This window comes from Pipra filicauda, unplaced genomic scaffold (genome assembly GCF_003945595.2).
Source record: "Pipra filicauda isolate LSUMZ 115617 unplaced genomic scaffold, ASM394559v2 scaffold11_size5308982_pilon, whole genome shotgun sequence".
Taxonomy (NCBI): domain Eukaryota; kingdom Metazoa; phylum Chordata; class Aves; order Passeriformes; family Pipridae; genus Pipra; species Pipra filicauda.
Genome location: NW_024103652.1, coordinates 4,794,191 through 4,810,441, shown reverse-complemented (window position 1 = coordinate 4,810,441; position 16,251 = coordinate 4,794,191). Strand labels below are relative to the sequence as shown.

Here is a 16,251-nt window from a genome sequence, read left to right as displayed (position 1 = left end):
TTCACACACTTGTCTTTGTATAGGCCTGAAGCCCTGATTCATTGGAGGCTGTCTCTAGACAGCAGAGCTGACTTCTTAACTCAGTCCTGTTTGAATTTATGTCTTCTCCATGTCCGAGGCCAAGAAGTCAAGGTGGGAGACAGTGGCATCCACTATTCCTAGAAGCTGGGGTTATTTCTGAGAGTTACTTGTGGATGTGGAGCAGTCATCCTACCTCTCTTTCTGTGGGCAGACTGAGGGGCAGAGAGGCCCAGCTCAGGACTGCCAGACTCTGAACTCTCAATGCCTCTGCAGTATTTGAATACAGGGCATAGAGGAACCAATAATGTAGTGAACATGAAGTACCGTGGCCACACTGCTTGGGCTAAGGGCAAAAGAGGCTATATCCTAACCTCTTCTGATGATTGGAAGTCTGCAGGGTCACTGTACACACAGGGCTGGATGTCTGGCTGAATGTGGCCATGGAGGAAGCAGGAATAGTAACTGTGGGCTGGCTCAGAGGAACTCACTGAGCCCACTGCTATCCCTTTCTTTTCGCTGATGCCAGGAAGCTAGGATTCACTAACCAATTAAGAATTTGCAAAGCTGTCGTCTGTATGTGAACTATCCAAAGAGCTCTTAATTGGCTAAAGATCAGCTTCTGACCTTTTTTGTTCAGTGCCAGCACCAGAGCCTCTGGTCTGACTGTTGAGATGCAGCTCACCTGGTGCGTGAAGCACTCCAAGTGCATCATCCTTGAGGCTGGCTCTTTCAAGGTGACCATCTGCATCTCATGTTGACATCTCCCACTCGGAAAAAGTGCTCAATAATTCAGGCTGTCACCCTCAGAGGTTAACAAATTGTGTCCTATGTTTTAGCACATAGCCTGTCATCACTGGTTAATACTCGCTAGAGTGCTGACTCTAGAAATGGCCATTTAAATAGTGGTACCCTGGCCACCCTATCCCAATCCATCATTCTGTATCTGGAATAGGCTAGTCAAAAAGCAGCAGCCACAGAGATGGGTGTATTGATGGGAGCAACAGGACGTGGTGAGTTCATTGGAAAATCTTGCAATATAGGTCAAGATCTGGCCATCTCATCTGGGCATGTGGAGGATCCCCAGAGCCAGGGCAAAATGGCACTTTATTTAGTTGTGAGCATTCAAAAATTGGGCTGTGTAAGTGACAGACCAGTGGTGGCCTTTGGAAAAGAATATTTGGCTCCACAAATATTCCCCTTGACTGAATGATGTAGTAGACTGGATGACAGTCCAGTTGTTCAAGCAGCAGCCAGTTATATGTAGGCGTAGATGCGCCAGCTTGAATTTGTTCTCTTCCTAACTTCTGTCTCTGTCCCTTCCTGTGTAACACCAAAAATCTTGTTATGGACAAAAAAAGCACAGTGTAAGTGAAGCCAGGAGTCCCCCATTACTACATGCAACAAAAGTTTTAACAATATAATATTTTCAATTATTAGTCTCACAGTCCGATTAATACAGAGAAACTTCAGTAATGCATATGTGATAGCTATACACACATACACATGCACACACCCCAATAAATTCAGTATCTACCCCTGCTTCTTGATGTTATATTCACCTTTCCTGTGTCCTCGGGTTGATGATTGCAGAGGCTGGGGGCAAGGGGACTTACAACAAGTTATCAGCATCCAGATGTCTTCAATAGGCAGATCATGATGTTCCCAGAGCAGGTTTCCTTCTCTTCATCAGGAGGCACATAATACTAATGGTGATGATTTCTTGCTTCTCAGTCTTTGGGTACACTTGAGTTTATTTCTGTATCTGTGTTGCTTTTCAATGGTTCCCAAATTGTGGTTTGTTTTTAAATAGAATCATAGAATCATAGAATCGATTGGGTTAGAAAAGACCTCCGAGATCATCGAGTCCAACCCTTGGTCCAAATCCAGTCCATTTACTAGATCATGGCACTCAGTGCCACGTCCAATCTGCGTTTAAAAATCTCCAGGCATGGTGAATCCACCACCTCTCTGGGCAGCCCATTCCAATGCCTGATTACTCTCTCTGTAAAGAATTTTCTCCTGATATCCAACTTAACTTTCCCCTGGCGGAGCTTAAGCCCGTGCCCCCTTGTCCTATTGCTGAGTGCCTGAGAGAAGAGACCAACCCCCATCTGGCTAGAACTTCCCTTCAGGTAGTTATAGACGGTGATGAGGTCACCTCTGAGCCTCCTCTTCTCCAGGCTAAACAACCCCAGCTCCCTCAGCCTCTCCCCATAGGACTTATGCTCCAGTCCCTTCACCAGCCTTGTTGCTCTTCTATGGACCCGCTCCAGCACCTCAATATCCTTTCTGAACTGAGGGGCCCAGAACTGAACACAATACTCAAGGTGTGGCCTCACCAACGCAGAGTACAGGGGAAGGATCACTCCCCTGCTCCTGCTGGCCACGCTATTTTTGATACAGGACAAGATCCCATTGGCCTTCTTGGCCACCTGGGCACACTGTTGGCTCATGTTGAGCTTCCTGTCAATTAGTACCCCCAGGTCCCTTTCTGCCTGGCTGCTTTCCAGCCACTCTGTGCCCAGCCTGTAGCGCTGCATGGGGTTGTTGTGGCCAAAGTGCAGGACCCGGCACTTGGCTTTATTGAACTTCATCCCATTGGAATCAGCCCATCTCTCAAGTCTATCCAGATCCCTCTGCAGAGCCCTCCTGCCTTCCAGCAGGTCGACACTCCCTCCCAGTTTGGTGTCATCAGCAAATTTGCTGATGATGGACTCAATCCCCTCATCTAAATCATCAATAAAGATATTAAACAGGACTGGACCCAACACAGACCCCTGGGGAACACCACTGGTGACCGGCTGCCAGCTGGATGCAGCTCCATTCACCAGCACTCTCTGGGCCCGACCCTCCAGCCAGCTCCTAATCCAGGAGAGGGTACACTTGTCCAAGCCATGGGCTACCAGCTTTTCCAGGAGTATATTATGGGAGACAGTGTCAAAGGCCTTGCTGAAGTCTAGATAGACCACATCCACAGCCTTCCCCTCATCCACCAGGTGGGTCACCTGATCGTAAAAAGAGATCAGGTTGGTCAGACAGGACCTGCCCCTCCTAAACCCGTGCTGGCTGGGTCTAATCCCTTGTCCATCCTGAAGGTGCTGTGTGATTGCACTCAGGATGATCTGCTCCATAACCCTGCCAGGCACCGAGGTCAGGCTGACAGGCCTGTAGTTGCCAGGGTCCTGCTTGCAGCCTTTTTTGTGGATTGGGGTGACATTCGCCAACCTCCAATCATCTGGGACCTTCCCAGAGAGCCAGGACTGTTGGAAGATGATGGAGAGCGGTTTGGCAAGCTCTTCTGCCAGCTCCCTCATCACCCTGGGATGGATCCCGTCTGGTCCCATAGACTTGTTAGGATCCAGCTGGCTCAGTAAGTTGCTAACTACATCCTCCTGGAATACAGGAGGGCTATTCAGCTCTCTGTCTCTGTCTATCTGCTCTAGAGGCCAGTTGTCCTGAGGGCCACCTGTCTTACTTTTTTTTTTTCTGATGTGGTTTGGTTTGGTGGTTTTTTTGGTTGTCCTTGTTTTGTCTAAAATTGCCTTTACTTGAATAACATGGGCTTGCACTCCAGCAGCAATGAGTGACTGACCACTCTGATAGGCTCGGACCCGTGGTGTTCCCCTGGAGTTACAGACACTTCAAGCCACCTTGGCGTGGTATGAGAGGCTGTGTCTGGGTATTACTGTTGATACTGGTGGCTTTTTCACGGAGGAAGAAGGGGATGATTCAGGGCTTGGACCTTTATGCAGGAAACATTTGTTAAAAAAATTACGAAGAGGTTTTCCTTCTTGGGTACTGTCTTCTGTATTTTGCCTTCGTGGCGGTTTTCTCCAGCCCTTCCCTTCCAGAGGAAAGGCAAAAGAAAGGCCCACTTGAAGCAAGCAGGGAAAATGGTTTCAAGTCTTCCCACTTAAGCGTAAGCACCTCTCTGCCACAACAGGAGCTAGGCTTAAATCCAGGAAGATCTAATGTATTTGGGGAGACCTTATAGCACCTTCCAGTACCCCAAGGGGGCCTACAGAAAGGCTGGAGAGGGACTTCTGACAAGAGTGTGTGCTAGGACAAGGGGCTTTAAAGTGAAGGAGGGTAGATTTAGGTTAGGTATTAGGAAGGAATTCTTTACTGTGAGGGTAGTGAGGCACTGGAAGAGGTTGCCTAGAGAAGCTGTGGATGCCCCATGCCTGGAAGTGTTCAAGGCCAGGCTGGGCGGGGCTCTGAGCAACCTGATCTGGGGGAAAAGAGATGATTTTTTTAACGTCCTTTTCGACCCGTACAATTCGGTGCTGCCGCTAGGGAGCACTGCGGGATCGGGCGGGAGGGAGCGACCGAGGAACGAGGAGAGCCGCTGGAAATGCGGAGCGACCCGTTTGGGTCCCTGCGAACGGGTGGGTCGTTCTTTCACAGATCGCAGTGCTGGGCTACGGAGGCGCAGCACGAGAGCTGCACCTTCAGCCTGCGGTCAGAGTTTGGACAGACAAGCAGCCACGTCCAGGCGCATGTGATTAATAGGCACACGCTGCGTTTCAGTGCTTTTGCAAACTCTGTGGAAGGTGGTGTGGAGAGGAGGGGGGTGAAAAAAAGGATCATTTTTAAGGCTACGAAGCTCAGATTGTGTTGTTTGCCACACAAGCTGTATCCTGGCTTCTTTGCATTTTCTGTGTTGTGTCAGTGCAAACCTCAGGATGTCCAAGGGAGACACAATCACAGCCATGCTCAATTCCCCAGGTCCATCCAGATGGACTGAATTTCAGGCAGGGGGTTTAGGCAAGTGGCCATTCCACCTGCCAGATGTGGATGAGCCCACAGCTGGAATACCGGGTGTATTAGAGTAACCTAGTACAAAAAAAAGACATTCTTATGAATGAGCTCAGCTAAGGCCATCAAGGCAGAGAGCTGGTGCACAGGACAGGCTGAGGGAATCGGGCTTGTTCTCATGGAGAGTAGATGAGCATGGAGTCTAACTTGCACTCCTAAAGAGGGTTAAAGAGAAGGTGGAGCTGGAGTCTTCTCTGAAGTGCAAGAGGCAAGAAACTAAAGCTGTGCTGAGGGTAAGTCTGGTGGGACAGAAGGAGAAACTTTCTTTGCCTGAGAGTGGGACAGCCCTGGGATAGGAAAAAGGGAGGGGTGATCTCACATCTTGGAAATTATCAACACTTGTTTGGAGAAAGCCCAAAGTAGTCTGGTCAGAGCTAGCCATGCTTTGAGCAGGGATTGGATTCAAGATCTCCAGAGACTTCTCCTCATTTAACTTTTTCTAAAGTTATATGATTTCCTAGTGAAACAGGAGAGTCAGGCCAGGTGGTGGAGTACTGGAGCTGGACACACAGCCCCAGTCTCTCAGCCCTGGTAGTTTTAGAGGGGTATTTATTGAAATAGTGAACACAGAATGGGAAGGATCAGAGCTAACAAGCTCTGAGCAGGAAGTGGTGGCCAAAGAGGGAGTGGGTATTTGCAGTCTCCAGGATTTACTGCTTAAAGTCAATATTAGTAAATTAATCAGCAAGTTTTTCTTATCTCTGCAAGACCAGGCTCCTGTGGGAATGGCTTTTCACTGAGCTTTGGTAGTCTCTGGTCCTAAGTTGCTTGCCCACTTCTTTCAGCTGAGGCTTAGCTATGACTTCACTTCTGCTAAGGACCAGAAGCAGTGGCTCAGAACATCACCCATGAGCAACAACCTGCCACAAATCACCCCTGACTTTCTGCAGATGTGGGGGACTCTGTGTCACAAGAGCAATTTGAGAAGTGGGAAGCCAGGGTGCACAAACCAAACAACTTCCCTTCTCCCATAGAGCTGGAAGCGTGTTTCCTGAAAGGATATTGAAAGGTAATTGTCAGTGGAAAGAGGAGAGTCTGGTTCTCCTGGACATGATATCAGGTTCCCTCTCCTTAGTTGTCCTGTCATAGCTGTGACTGTCAGCACTCAGGATGAGTGCTCTTCAGGATATGGGGACAGGACCCATGGCCCTGAGATAAGCTCACAGCAGCATGTTCAGCCCTGCCCAGCTGACATTAACCAACATCAAGCTGAACCTCGCAAGTGAGGAGACAACCACAGTGGTCATGTCCACTACACATCACAACATGCCTTGGTTTTGTGCCTCAGGAAGCAGGACAGAGCATCCTGGAAGAGCCTCAGGCAGCCCTGTCGCCATATAGCACAGCAAGGATCACTGTGTCAGGCACTTACCTGGCTCCCTGTGCTGGCCCCATGGCTCAGCATCCATTTCCCTGCACCCATCACCTGCTCTTCATCATCAAGAAGGCTACAGTCAATTAAAGTTCTCTGACCTCCCCCCCAGCCTTCCCCTTCATGGCAGACCCAGATCATAGTTGTCATCCCAGAGGGTGAACATTTCTTTTGCCTGACACTCTATTAATGGCCCTGGGTAAAGACATCTCTCTTGGACTCAGGAAGGAGGGAAGGGAGGGAGAGGGTGATTTGTTGCATCAGCAAAACAGCAACTTCACTTCTCTAGATACACCCACCCTTGCCAGCCTATCCCCAGCTCTGTTCAGGCAGCAGGGCCTACCTCAGAAATACATGTAGACCCCCCTTGTGTCCAGCTTCACACCTGAACTCCATCCTTATGAGCAAGAGCTCTGTTATATGCCCTCTCATCAGAGAAGGAAGCAGTGCATGGTGAGTGAAAGTGCTGATAAGGATGGCTTTATCTTTCTTCTGATAAGATTGATTGTTTGCGGGCACACCTTTTCTTAATGTCTGCCAAACAAGCCAGTTAGGTAAAGAGCGTGTGTAAAAGTGTGCGGTTCTTGGAATGACATCAAACGCATCTCCACAGAGATAGACAGAGATGTTTTCTCTGGTTCCTGCACACCTCTGGCCACAGGGAGCTCTCCAGCCCCTGCAGTGCAAGGGTTGGCACTGCTGCCCACGTGTATTTCAGCAGTGAGTGTTGCTCTGTGTTTGTTCACGGAGACCTCGCTCTGACAGACCTTTACCACCTCCTGCAGCTCCTCTTCACACTGGAGAAGGTGGAATATAGGATTTTTGTGCCCTCCCTAATCGATGTGAGCTGTAAGATGAGTCTAAAACCTCCCAGAAGTTTCTTCTCCCCAAAATCTAAGGAGCTTTGGGAACCAGGAGAGTCTAAATGTCTGCAGATGTGGATTGGGCAGCGTGGCTGATTCCCCCTTCCTGTGAGCACTACGGAGGACTGGAGAGCTGGGAAGAGCCACTGGCTCTTGCTGGTCCCCACCAGGTGGGGCTCCAGCAGGTGGAAGGGTCTCCTGGCCTGCCTGGCAGCAGCCACAGCCCAGTCCCCTGTGGTGTGGGCACCACACTCGCAGGAGGACCCCAGCACCGCTTTTGTGACGGTGTTCAACCCTATCATGACGTCCTGCCTCTGGTTCCACCTCAGGCCAGTGCAGCCTCAGCTGCCTTCACCCAGTGCCTTGGCCTAGGATCAGCATACCCCCCAGCCACAAGCTCCCTCCATGCTGCAGGGTTCCCACAAGGCCCCCCTGTTGTACCTTACCTGTTTGGGGTTGCAGATGAGGTTTGGGTGGTTCATGGCAGAAGGTGAGAGATCTTGCTCTGCTCCCACCAGTATCAGTTACTCAAAGAGAGAGTGAAACCTTTTGTTAGCTGGTACGTCTGTGGAGATCAAAACAGTGCCAAGATACCTGTGTAGGGGGACCCATCCCTCCAGGAGCTGCCCATAGGGAGTGGGCTGCATATGCTTGGTTGTGGAGCTGCTGGATGCTTTCTGCTTTGCCACCCACCAGGTGCTGTAGAGCTTCTGGCAGTGTATCTGCAGAGGTCATCCCAGGATTCCAGCGTGGAGAGGCTGTGTTAAAAGCTGGTGAGCATTTGCCCCTCATGTGACATCCCTGGGAGCAGAGCAGGGGTGGGAGTCAAGGGTGTCCATCCTGTCACTGGAGAGGCTGTTACTGGTGTCACCAGTGAGCTGTCACACGTGCCGTGATGCAGAGCCTGGAGAGCTCTGGGACAGCAGCATCAACATCTCTGGAGCCATTAAAAAATCCCCCAAATCGAGAGTGATCTCAGGGCCTGGCCAGCCCTGTGCTCTGGGAGACAGGCCCTTGGTAAGTCAGGTAATGGCAATATGACCTCCACTCCACCTCAAGAGGAGAAGGACCCTCTGCGTCAGGACATTACAGGAATGTAAGAGAACCATTTTCCCTGCCGTGCACACAAGCAAAGACCCCAAGACCCAAAATGTGGGGAGAGGGAGGATGCCCCATTCCTTTCTGGCTTCAGGAAAAATCCTATTTGCATGACCTGGGAGCCAGGAACACAGTGGCTGTACAGAGTGGTTCCTCTCTTTGCCCCAAATGGCATTTCCCTGACAAACGTGTATGATTCAGCCAAGTTTCAGCCTGTCGCACTCAGCTGTTTTTAACCATCTTTTGTTCTCCTTACATGGTGGCTCAGCAAGGTCAAAGTGAAGCTGCCCAGAAACTGAAAACAAAAAGCATTCCAGGCTTTAGCAAAACAATTTTATTGTTTTTTGCAGAGGAAAACTGACCTTGAGAAAGACCTTCAGAGTGAAAATAGAAGCAGAAAGGGATGTATGGCTTCAGGGTTACAGGAAAAAGCCCAAGGTGTGCAGCTCCAGCTGACTAAAAATTATACTGGGTTTCAGGTTTGCAGTGCCACTCACATTTATGCAAATCAGAAATGGCTTTCAGAAGGATGGATGCTGGACTGTATGCTTAACCTGTGCTGTGGCAGGACACCATGAAACCTTCTGTGGGCCTGAATGAGACAACCTGTCTGCAGAGAGAGCAGGGGGCTCATAAGCCACAGGCAGCAGGCAACTCCCAAAGGACTGCCTCTGTACAGTTGACCACATTGTAACCTGAAAGAGTCATAGAAAGCAGAGTGACAAGGAGAACGTGGGCTTTATGACTAACCAGAAAGAAGCTGCTGCAGTATTCATCAGAGTTTGTGAGGCAGGAGTCAAAATAAGTAAAATCCCCAAACAATCAGAAAATCAATACAGATCATCGTGCCTAGGCTTTGTGAATGAAAATTTGTGATTAATACAGAACATGTGTGTTGAATTCGTTATCCTGGTGGTCGTTTTCCAGAGGAGTATTGAAATCTTCCAGTATTTCTGCTTCTGTTGGTTTCACCACCTCCTCTTCACCTATAATGCATGTAAGATCATTTCATACTGGAGTCTCTCATGTGTTTTCCCTCTGTCCCATGCTAAAGCCCCCAAGGCCAGTCTCCTCTAACTGCATGTTTGGTAGCTTCAGATGGACTGCCTGCTTTTCAAAGGCAGTCTCAGTTGTGGAGTGGAGTTGGAGAGGGTAAAGCCCTGGTGGGTTTAAAGGCAGGAGGCAAATAAACACAAGCCTGATGGTTGCCCATTTCAAGACTTCTGGGCTGGAAGCTGCACTAGTGTGATGTGCCACAGTCAGCCCCAGGCCTCAGGAGGCAGAATGGAAGTTTTCTGTGGCACTGAGGGCACTGTATGCCTTGCAGCAAGAGGCCTTTTCTTCCCTGCTGGCACAGACATTGCTAGGAATGTAGTAATTGGGGGTCAGAGGATGCTCACCTCCTCTGAAGCAGATCCTAGGTTTTCCTGGTTATGAAGCGACCTGCATACTGGGCCCACTGGCTGCTGTAAATGTGCTCTACACTTAACAAAGCCAGATCTGGGAGGAACTCCTGCTACATTAGCTGTAAATGGATTTCTCGAGCCCAGACACCAGTCTGCCACTCAGACCAGCTTAGTGCCCTCCATGCCTCAGTCCTGGCAGGTTTTGAAGGTGTAGTTGCCTGTAGACACCTGCCCCTTGCCCTAGTGCCCACCCTTCCCTCCCCACCACCCCAGTGTCAGTCCTGAAACTGGGTGGACTGTGGACAGAGCATGCCCAGACTTTGGCTTTCTCTGACCGGCTCTGACCTCAAGAAACAGCATCTTCTCTACACAGCATCTCTGCCCTAACGTGGCTCTTGGCAGAGCCACAGAAGTGTTCTTAGGACAAGGAGCTATTATTTAGAGCCAGGGACCGCAGACCCCATCCCAATGACTCTACTGACAATAGTAGACTTTTTGTCTCTCCGTGTGACTTAGAGAGCACAATCTGTCCCCCCAGCCCCAACATGCCCCCCACCCTTTCACAGCTACCCAAGTAACGTTTGGTGGGGAAGGAACCCATGCCCTAGAAGTGCTGTGGGATGATTGTTGATGGGATGGGCAACCTTGGCTGACAGTTCTCCAGAGGCAGCACTGTACTGCCTCCCGAGCCACCATAGGGTCAGCAGCTCTGTGGCAACTCACCTGCAGGATCCAAGCTCCTGGCTGCTGGCTCCCCTTCCACTGCTACTGGTTGCATCCCACTGACCGGGTTGTGGATGGTCAGCATGGGCAGCTGTTCTTGGTACACTGGTTCAGGCAGTGCTGGCTCAGAGTGCACTGGTTCAGGCAGTGCTGGCTCAGAGTGCACTGGTTCAGCCTCCTCCTGCAGCTCAGGCTGGGGGTCTGTGGTTGGTTCTGGGTCCAGGGTGGCCTTCACCTCCGGCTGACGGCCCCGTCCTCTTTTGGCTCCTCTGCCTCTCTTTTGCTTTTGGTTCTTATGCTCCCTGCCAGGGGGTTTCACACGGGTGAAGACTTGGGAGTAGGGCAGAGGACTTTCCCTCCTGCCTCAAGGCTGCTTTGCCAGGTCCTCTGTTATTATTGTGACCCAGTTCATCCCAGCAGAAGCATCTCCTGAGCCTGGCATGACAGCCGTCTGGGGCTGCACCGGTGGGCAAGAGCTTGTGCATCAAATTTTTCACCAGCCCCACACTTTTTTTGAGGTTTGCTTGCCAGCCAACCAGCCACCTACATAACCCACGCCCCCCATTAATCACTGTCTCCCAGCTGCTGGCTGCAGGTCACCTTTCCCCGCTGCAGACTGATGGCTCTGTCCTTGGGTGAAGATGCAGAGGCTGGGCTGCCATGCTTGGACTCAGGTTAAGTGCACCACAAAAACAATTCCAAACCAAAAGCAAGATTTACCTCAGAACCCACTGAGTCGAATCTTTCTCCAGGGCTTCTGCTTTTCTTTTCCTGAGCAGCTCCCGGTCCCTCAAGCGGTGCGTTATGATGACGTCTGCAGGGATAAATTGAGTGCTAATATTGAGTGCCCTTCTGACCAAGGGCACAGTTTGATCCTTCCCTGCCCAGTGCTAGAGCACTGATGCAAGGGGCCATGCTTTTTTTGGGTTTTGATACAAAACTACTTGGGTGCTATACTTCCAGCATAGCCTCAGTGGGGAGGATCTGATGACACAGCACCCAAAGCTCCCAGGTTCCTAGCTGCAAATTGCTCTAAATTTCTATCTAGTTGCAATTTCCATCCTGGTGCTGCAGTCTTGGGGTGACCCTTGTCCAACCTACTCCCCTACTGTACTGGGGCCTGATGGAAGCATGGGGCAGGCTTCCTGTGCCACAAAGGGAAGTGTGAAATCCTTTGGTCAGACATCACTACAGACTGCAAGATAATTCTTCATATTTGCTCCATTGTTACCCTTTTTCCCAGGCAGCTGCAACTGGCCACTGCTGAAAATAAGATGCTTATCTAACTAACTAAGGAGATAGCCTTGGGTGGCAGAACAGCCAGTCCTACAACACAGGAGCAGCTTTGTGAGGGAGAGAGCGTGAGCCAGAGGCACAGCCTCCCCCTACACAGCTGCTCATGTGGCTGAGACCCTGTAGACCAGACCAAAAGAGACCAGAGACCAAGACAGGGCTAGTACACTCTGCTGGAGGTGAGAAGACTGGTCCCAAAGACCACACAAGCAGCCCCAAGCTGGATTGCAGAAGACCGTGGCAAAGCTGAAGAAAGACTAACTGATATGAGAAAGCTCCAATGCTGGCTTTACCATTTGGCCAAGATGTGCAGGTTACCTACAGCCACCAGCAAGAGAGGAGCACCCCCCAGATCCCAGTCACCCTGTGACATGCCTTCCTAGGTCAAGCTGAGCTGTGCTCATTTCACTGACTACAAAGGGCTCCAAATGGCTTCCTAAGGCAAAGACCATCCTGGTGAACAGTCTGAACTTCACCTCTCCATGTCTTTGCTCTAACAGACAGCATCTCTGATGATGTGGCAATAGGTCCTATGGTTTCTGATCCAGTCAGCGTGAGTTTTCTAGCTTGGACTCCAAGCTATAATAATAAAAACCTGGCTCAAATCAAGTAGCACAAGATCAATCCCATGAGACAAAGGGCAATACCACTTCACTGATACCTGGAGGGAGAGGAAATTCTTCCCACCTGTATACTGAAGAGATCACAAAAGAATTGATTTTTATAGTTTCAACAAAACCCACACAATGAAAAAGCAAAACTGTGACCTGCTTCTTTTAGATGTAATCAGATCCATCTCTTTTCACAAAAAGCCTCAGCTCACACTAAAGTATTAGATCAAATCAATGAAAATGGTCATTTTGTCATTCCCTTGATCAGATGGGAGAATTGGCAAGATGAAAAGGACTTCCGAGGCTGAGCTGGAACTATAGCTCTTTTATCCCAGGTGCCTGTTACATGCAAGAAAAACTGTAGTCCAGGACAGAAAAAAGCAAAACTGACAGCAGGAGCCAGCCTCTACCCAAAGTAGATCTTTACACAAGACACTTCTGATAATTAATTATAATCTTGCAGAAATTTAACTTGGAAAAGATTTATATTCATCTCTGTGCCATCAAAGCAGAGTCAACTTTAACATTACATCATACTGTCCAGGACCCTGTCCAGGGAAGTTGAGAGTAACTCAAAGAGAAATGGGAGGTTTTTCCGCAACATAAAGCAGTATCAGAGGCAGTAGTGCTCAGTCAGCAGGAGATGGCTCTGTCATCCACATAGCAAAACTCAGGAAGCTGCCAGGGAAGATGAGGTTACAAGTTGCAGTAGCGGCACCTGCAGAGGGCTTCAGTTCAGCTACTGAAGTCTGTAATCCCTTGCACATCCCATTTGCAGCCAAGGTAACTTTCTTTTCCCTTTGAAATGTATTGTGAGCTGTAAAAGCATTTTTAGCTGCTTGTGATCAGTTTCTCTCCCAGGCCTTTCTAAGCAAACACCCCTCATTAATTTCTAACTGGTCCAAGAAAGCACTCCCACAAGAGCTCCAAAGCTGTCTGTCACCTGCTAGCACTAGGCAGGAAAGATCACAGTAAAACATACCCATCCTGATGAAAAATCATTCACTAGAAGACGCAAAGGCACAGAGATCAAATGAAAAGGAAAAAAAATCAAGCTATAAGAACGATGAGACAGTATTGCCAGTCTGCAGACAATTTATTGATGCTGCCTGAGGGACTTAGAGTTGAAAAGCCTTTACATGTGTTTCTGCCTTTGTGATCTGAAACATAACATGTAAAAAGACACATATACTTGTAGTTAAATGTGCATCCTCCACCCCCAAGTGTAAACTAGTAATTATTAGCTCCTATTTTCGAAACCACTGGTGACAAAGATAATTCTCTCCTCTCTCCAAAAACTTAAGTTAGGAATGGTCTCATTATTACCTGGCACAGCATACTCCTGACGGGCTGCAGAGCATGGCAGAGAAGAATCCGGAGAAGGATGGTCTTTGCTTAAACTCTCCATTGCTCTTTGCAGTTTTAAACAGAAAGCAGCTTAGTTCCCTGGAGAAGGCATCTGGAGATACTGGTGCAGCATAATGAGAGCTTGAAAAAAATGCAGACTGCCCGCCCTAAAACTCTTATCTGTCCAGGCCACTGGGAGGGTAATAATATTCTTCTTATCAGAGTGCAAAGGTGTGAAAGTCTCTATCCAGGATCTACTCTGTGGATTGCAAAACATGTTAGTGCTTTTATACTGCAAATAAATCCACTTTGGATAGGAAATTTACACTCACTGCTTCTAAATTGTGACTCAAATGCTCTCCTTTATGGTGGACAGATGTTGCATGGCAGGCCAGGATGCAGCATTGCCTCACTGCTGGTTTCCAGAATGAGATGCAAGGAGGTGTTGTTAGTCCTTGAGGACCCTTTGAGAGGTCTGAAATAGGATGTATGCTGTCTGAAAGGTGTTTGCATAGGACCCTGGCAGTGCTGGAAAGGGACATCCTCCAGCTCCCCTCGCAGGACTGTCTGCTGCATGAGGTCAGGACGGCTGTGTTGTCATATTCTTTGGAAACCCCTAAGGACAGAGACTGCCAAAGTCATGTTACCTGTCCAAGGGCTACACCACCTTCCTGGGAAATCCAGACAGAATAATAAATCCATACCTGTCTGTGCATGTTGAGGACTTCCTAATGACTTGCTCTTCCAGTGGATTCAGGCTGTGAGCAAAGCACTTCACTCACGAAGGAGGATGGCAATGGGCAGCCCCAGTGGAAACAGTGAGAAGACCCAGCTGGTCCCTTGCTCCCACAGGATGATTTCCTTTAGCAGTTGTTCCTAGCTCCCTGTTGCCCATCTCAGCCCCAGGCCTGCACAGCATGCAGCCTCATGCAACCTCTGTAGGGTCATCTGCAGGGCCAGGACAGCTGCCAAGGAGAAGCTTCTGCTTGATGCCGAGAGCCTGTTCCCTGTTCTGTGGGAATGGCCAGGCCCTCAGGTCAGTGCATGTGAGATGAAGTAGCAGTCCTGGCCTCCCCTGAAAATTGCCTTCAAAGTTTCTCACATCAGGATAGCGCAGAAAGGCTTAAGATTATAGTGTGTATAACAACTCTGATGGACCACAGACACCTCTTTACCCAGCTTCTAATGCACTCAGTGCCAGGGTATTTGGGATTCAGCTTCTACCAACACTTTTCTCCATGAGGCACTCACCTACTTATGCACTGGTGAGGTGCTTGTGCTCCTAATCCCTTCCCTCCCTGCCCCCCATGAACTCAAAGTGGCTCAAAAGTTGGTGGAAGAACCTGACAGTGTTCTTGTACCCCCAGGTCCTCTGGGAATTGCCTGCCTTTCACAGCAGGGATGATCCCAGCTCCTTGAACAGTCCCAAGACTTGCCCTGAAGCAGAGCAGCTCCTCAGGGAAGAGCCAATCTGGCCTGCCTCCAGTCTCTGCCAGTCTTTTTTATTTTTAATGAACATAATTTGCTCTCAGCAGGATCTCTCTCTAGGTCCCTGGAAACTCCAAGGCTTGAAACTTCATGCCTGTGGGTGTCTTAAGATGTAACCCTGGGGGTCCAAGGTCATCTCTGCTGCCTTTCTGCTTATCCCGAGTTACCACTTCGCTCCAGGGCTCCTGCCCTCTGTCCACTACAGATTACGTGGTACCTCCACAGAGGTGGGGGAGGTCTAACAGCCCCAAAAGAAGCAGCAGGGTGGTGGCAGCAGAGCAGATATGGGAACGCTCTGATATGGGAGGGTGGGCCAGGAACATGGATGGCATAAAGAGATGTGAGGCTTCCAAGTCATTCAGAGTAGTTTCTTGTAGCTCAGTCATAAGCGAAGGCATGGTGTCCCAAGCTGGTGGAGGTGTCCTTGTTCCAGCACTGTGTGAGGCTGCACAGCCCTGGGGCCACCCTGGTCATGCAGACATTGGAAAACTGTATCCTTCAGGATGCTTTACTGTGCAAAGGCATTGCTTGTGGAGAAGAGAAACATATCAGACCTTGAACATTGTGTTCCTTTCTGGGTCCCTCACTACAACAAAGATATAGAATCAGATTATGCTGAGTTGGAAGGGACACATCAGGATCATCAAGTCCAACTCTTGGCCCTGCACAGAACACCAGAAGAATCCCACCATGTGCCTGAAAGCATTGTCCAAACGCTTCTTGAACTCTGGCAGGCCTGGTGCTGTGACCACTTTCCTGGGGAGCCAGTTCCAGTGACCAACCACCCTCAGGGTGAAAAACCTTTTTATAATATCCAACCTAAACCTCCCCTGACTCAGCTTCACATCATTTCCCCAAGTCCTGTTACTGGTCACGAGAGTGAAGAGATCTGTACATAGCCCTCTTCTTCCCCTCATGAGAATGTTGAAAACCTCAGTGAAGTCTCCCCTCAGTCTCCTCTTCTCCAGGCTGAACAAACCAAGTGCCCTCAGCCACTCCTCACACAGCTTCCCCTCCAGACCCTTCATCATGGCCCTCCTTTGGACACTCTCTAACAGCTTAATATCTTTCTTACATTGTGGTGCCCCAAACTGCACACAATATTCAAGGTGAGGCTGCTCCAGTGCAGAGCAGAGTTGGACAATCCCCTCCCTTGACCGGCTGGTGATGCTTTGCCTGATGCCCCCCAGGACAGGGTTGGCCCTCCTGGC

General features: G+C 49.5%; 1 protein-coding gene across 1 annotated transcript; it reads right to left on the bottom strand.

Moving 5' to 3' along the window:
* Positions 1-8,491: 8,491 nt before the first annotated feature.
* HEMGN (hemogen) lies at positions 8,492-13,613 on the bottom strand. The gene is made up of 4 exons (XM_027748114.2): positions 13,532-13,613; positions 11,022-11,115; positions 10,302-10,603; positions 8,492-9,158 (listed from the first exon to the last, which is right to left on the bottom strand). The coding sequence occupies exons 1-4, from the start codon at positions 13,611-13,613 to the stop codon at positions 9,049-9,051; spliced, it is 588 nt and encodes a 195-aa protein (XP_027603915.1). The 3' UTR covers positions 8,492-9,048.
* Positions 13,614-16,251: the final 2,638 nt, after the last annotated feature.

What these genes read in the sequence shown, in the direction of transcription:
- HEMGN (XM_027748114.2), bottom strand. Translation starts at nt 13,613, where the DNA reads ATGGAGAGTTTAAGCAAAGACCATCCTTCTCCGGATTCTTCTCTGCCA. An exon ending in TCGACTCAGTGGGTTCTGAG is followed by an intron (nt 10,604 to 11,021) that starts GTAAATCTTGCT and finishes ACCCCCTGGCAG; the next exon opens with GGAGCATAAGAACCAAAAGC. An exon ending in CAGGAGCTTGGATCCTGCAG is followed by an intron (nt 9,159 to 10,301) that starts GTGAGTTGCCAC and finishes CATGCATTATAG; the next exon opens with GTGAAGAGGAGGTGGTGAAA.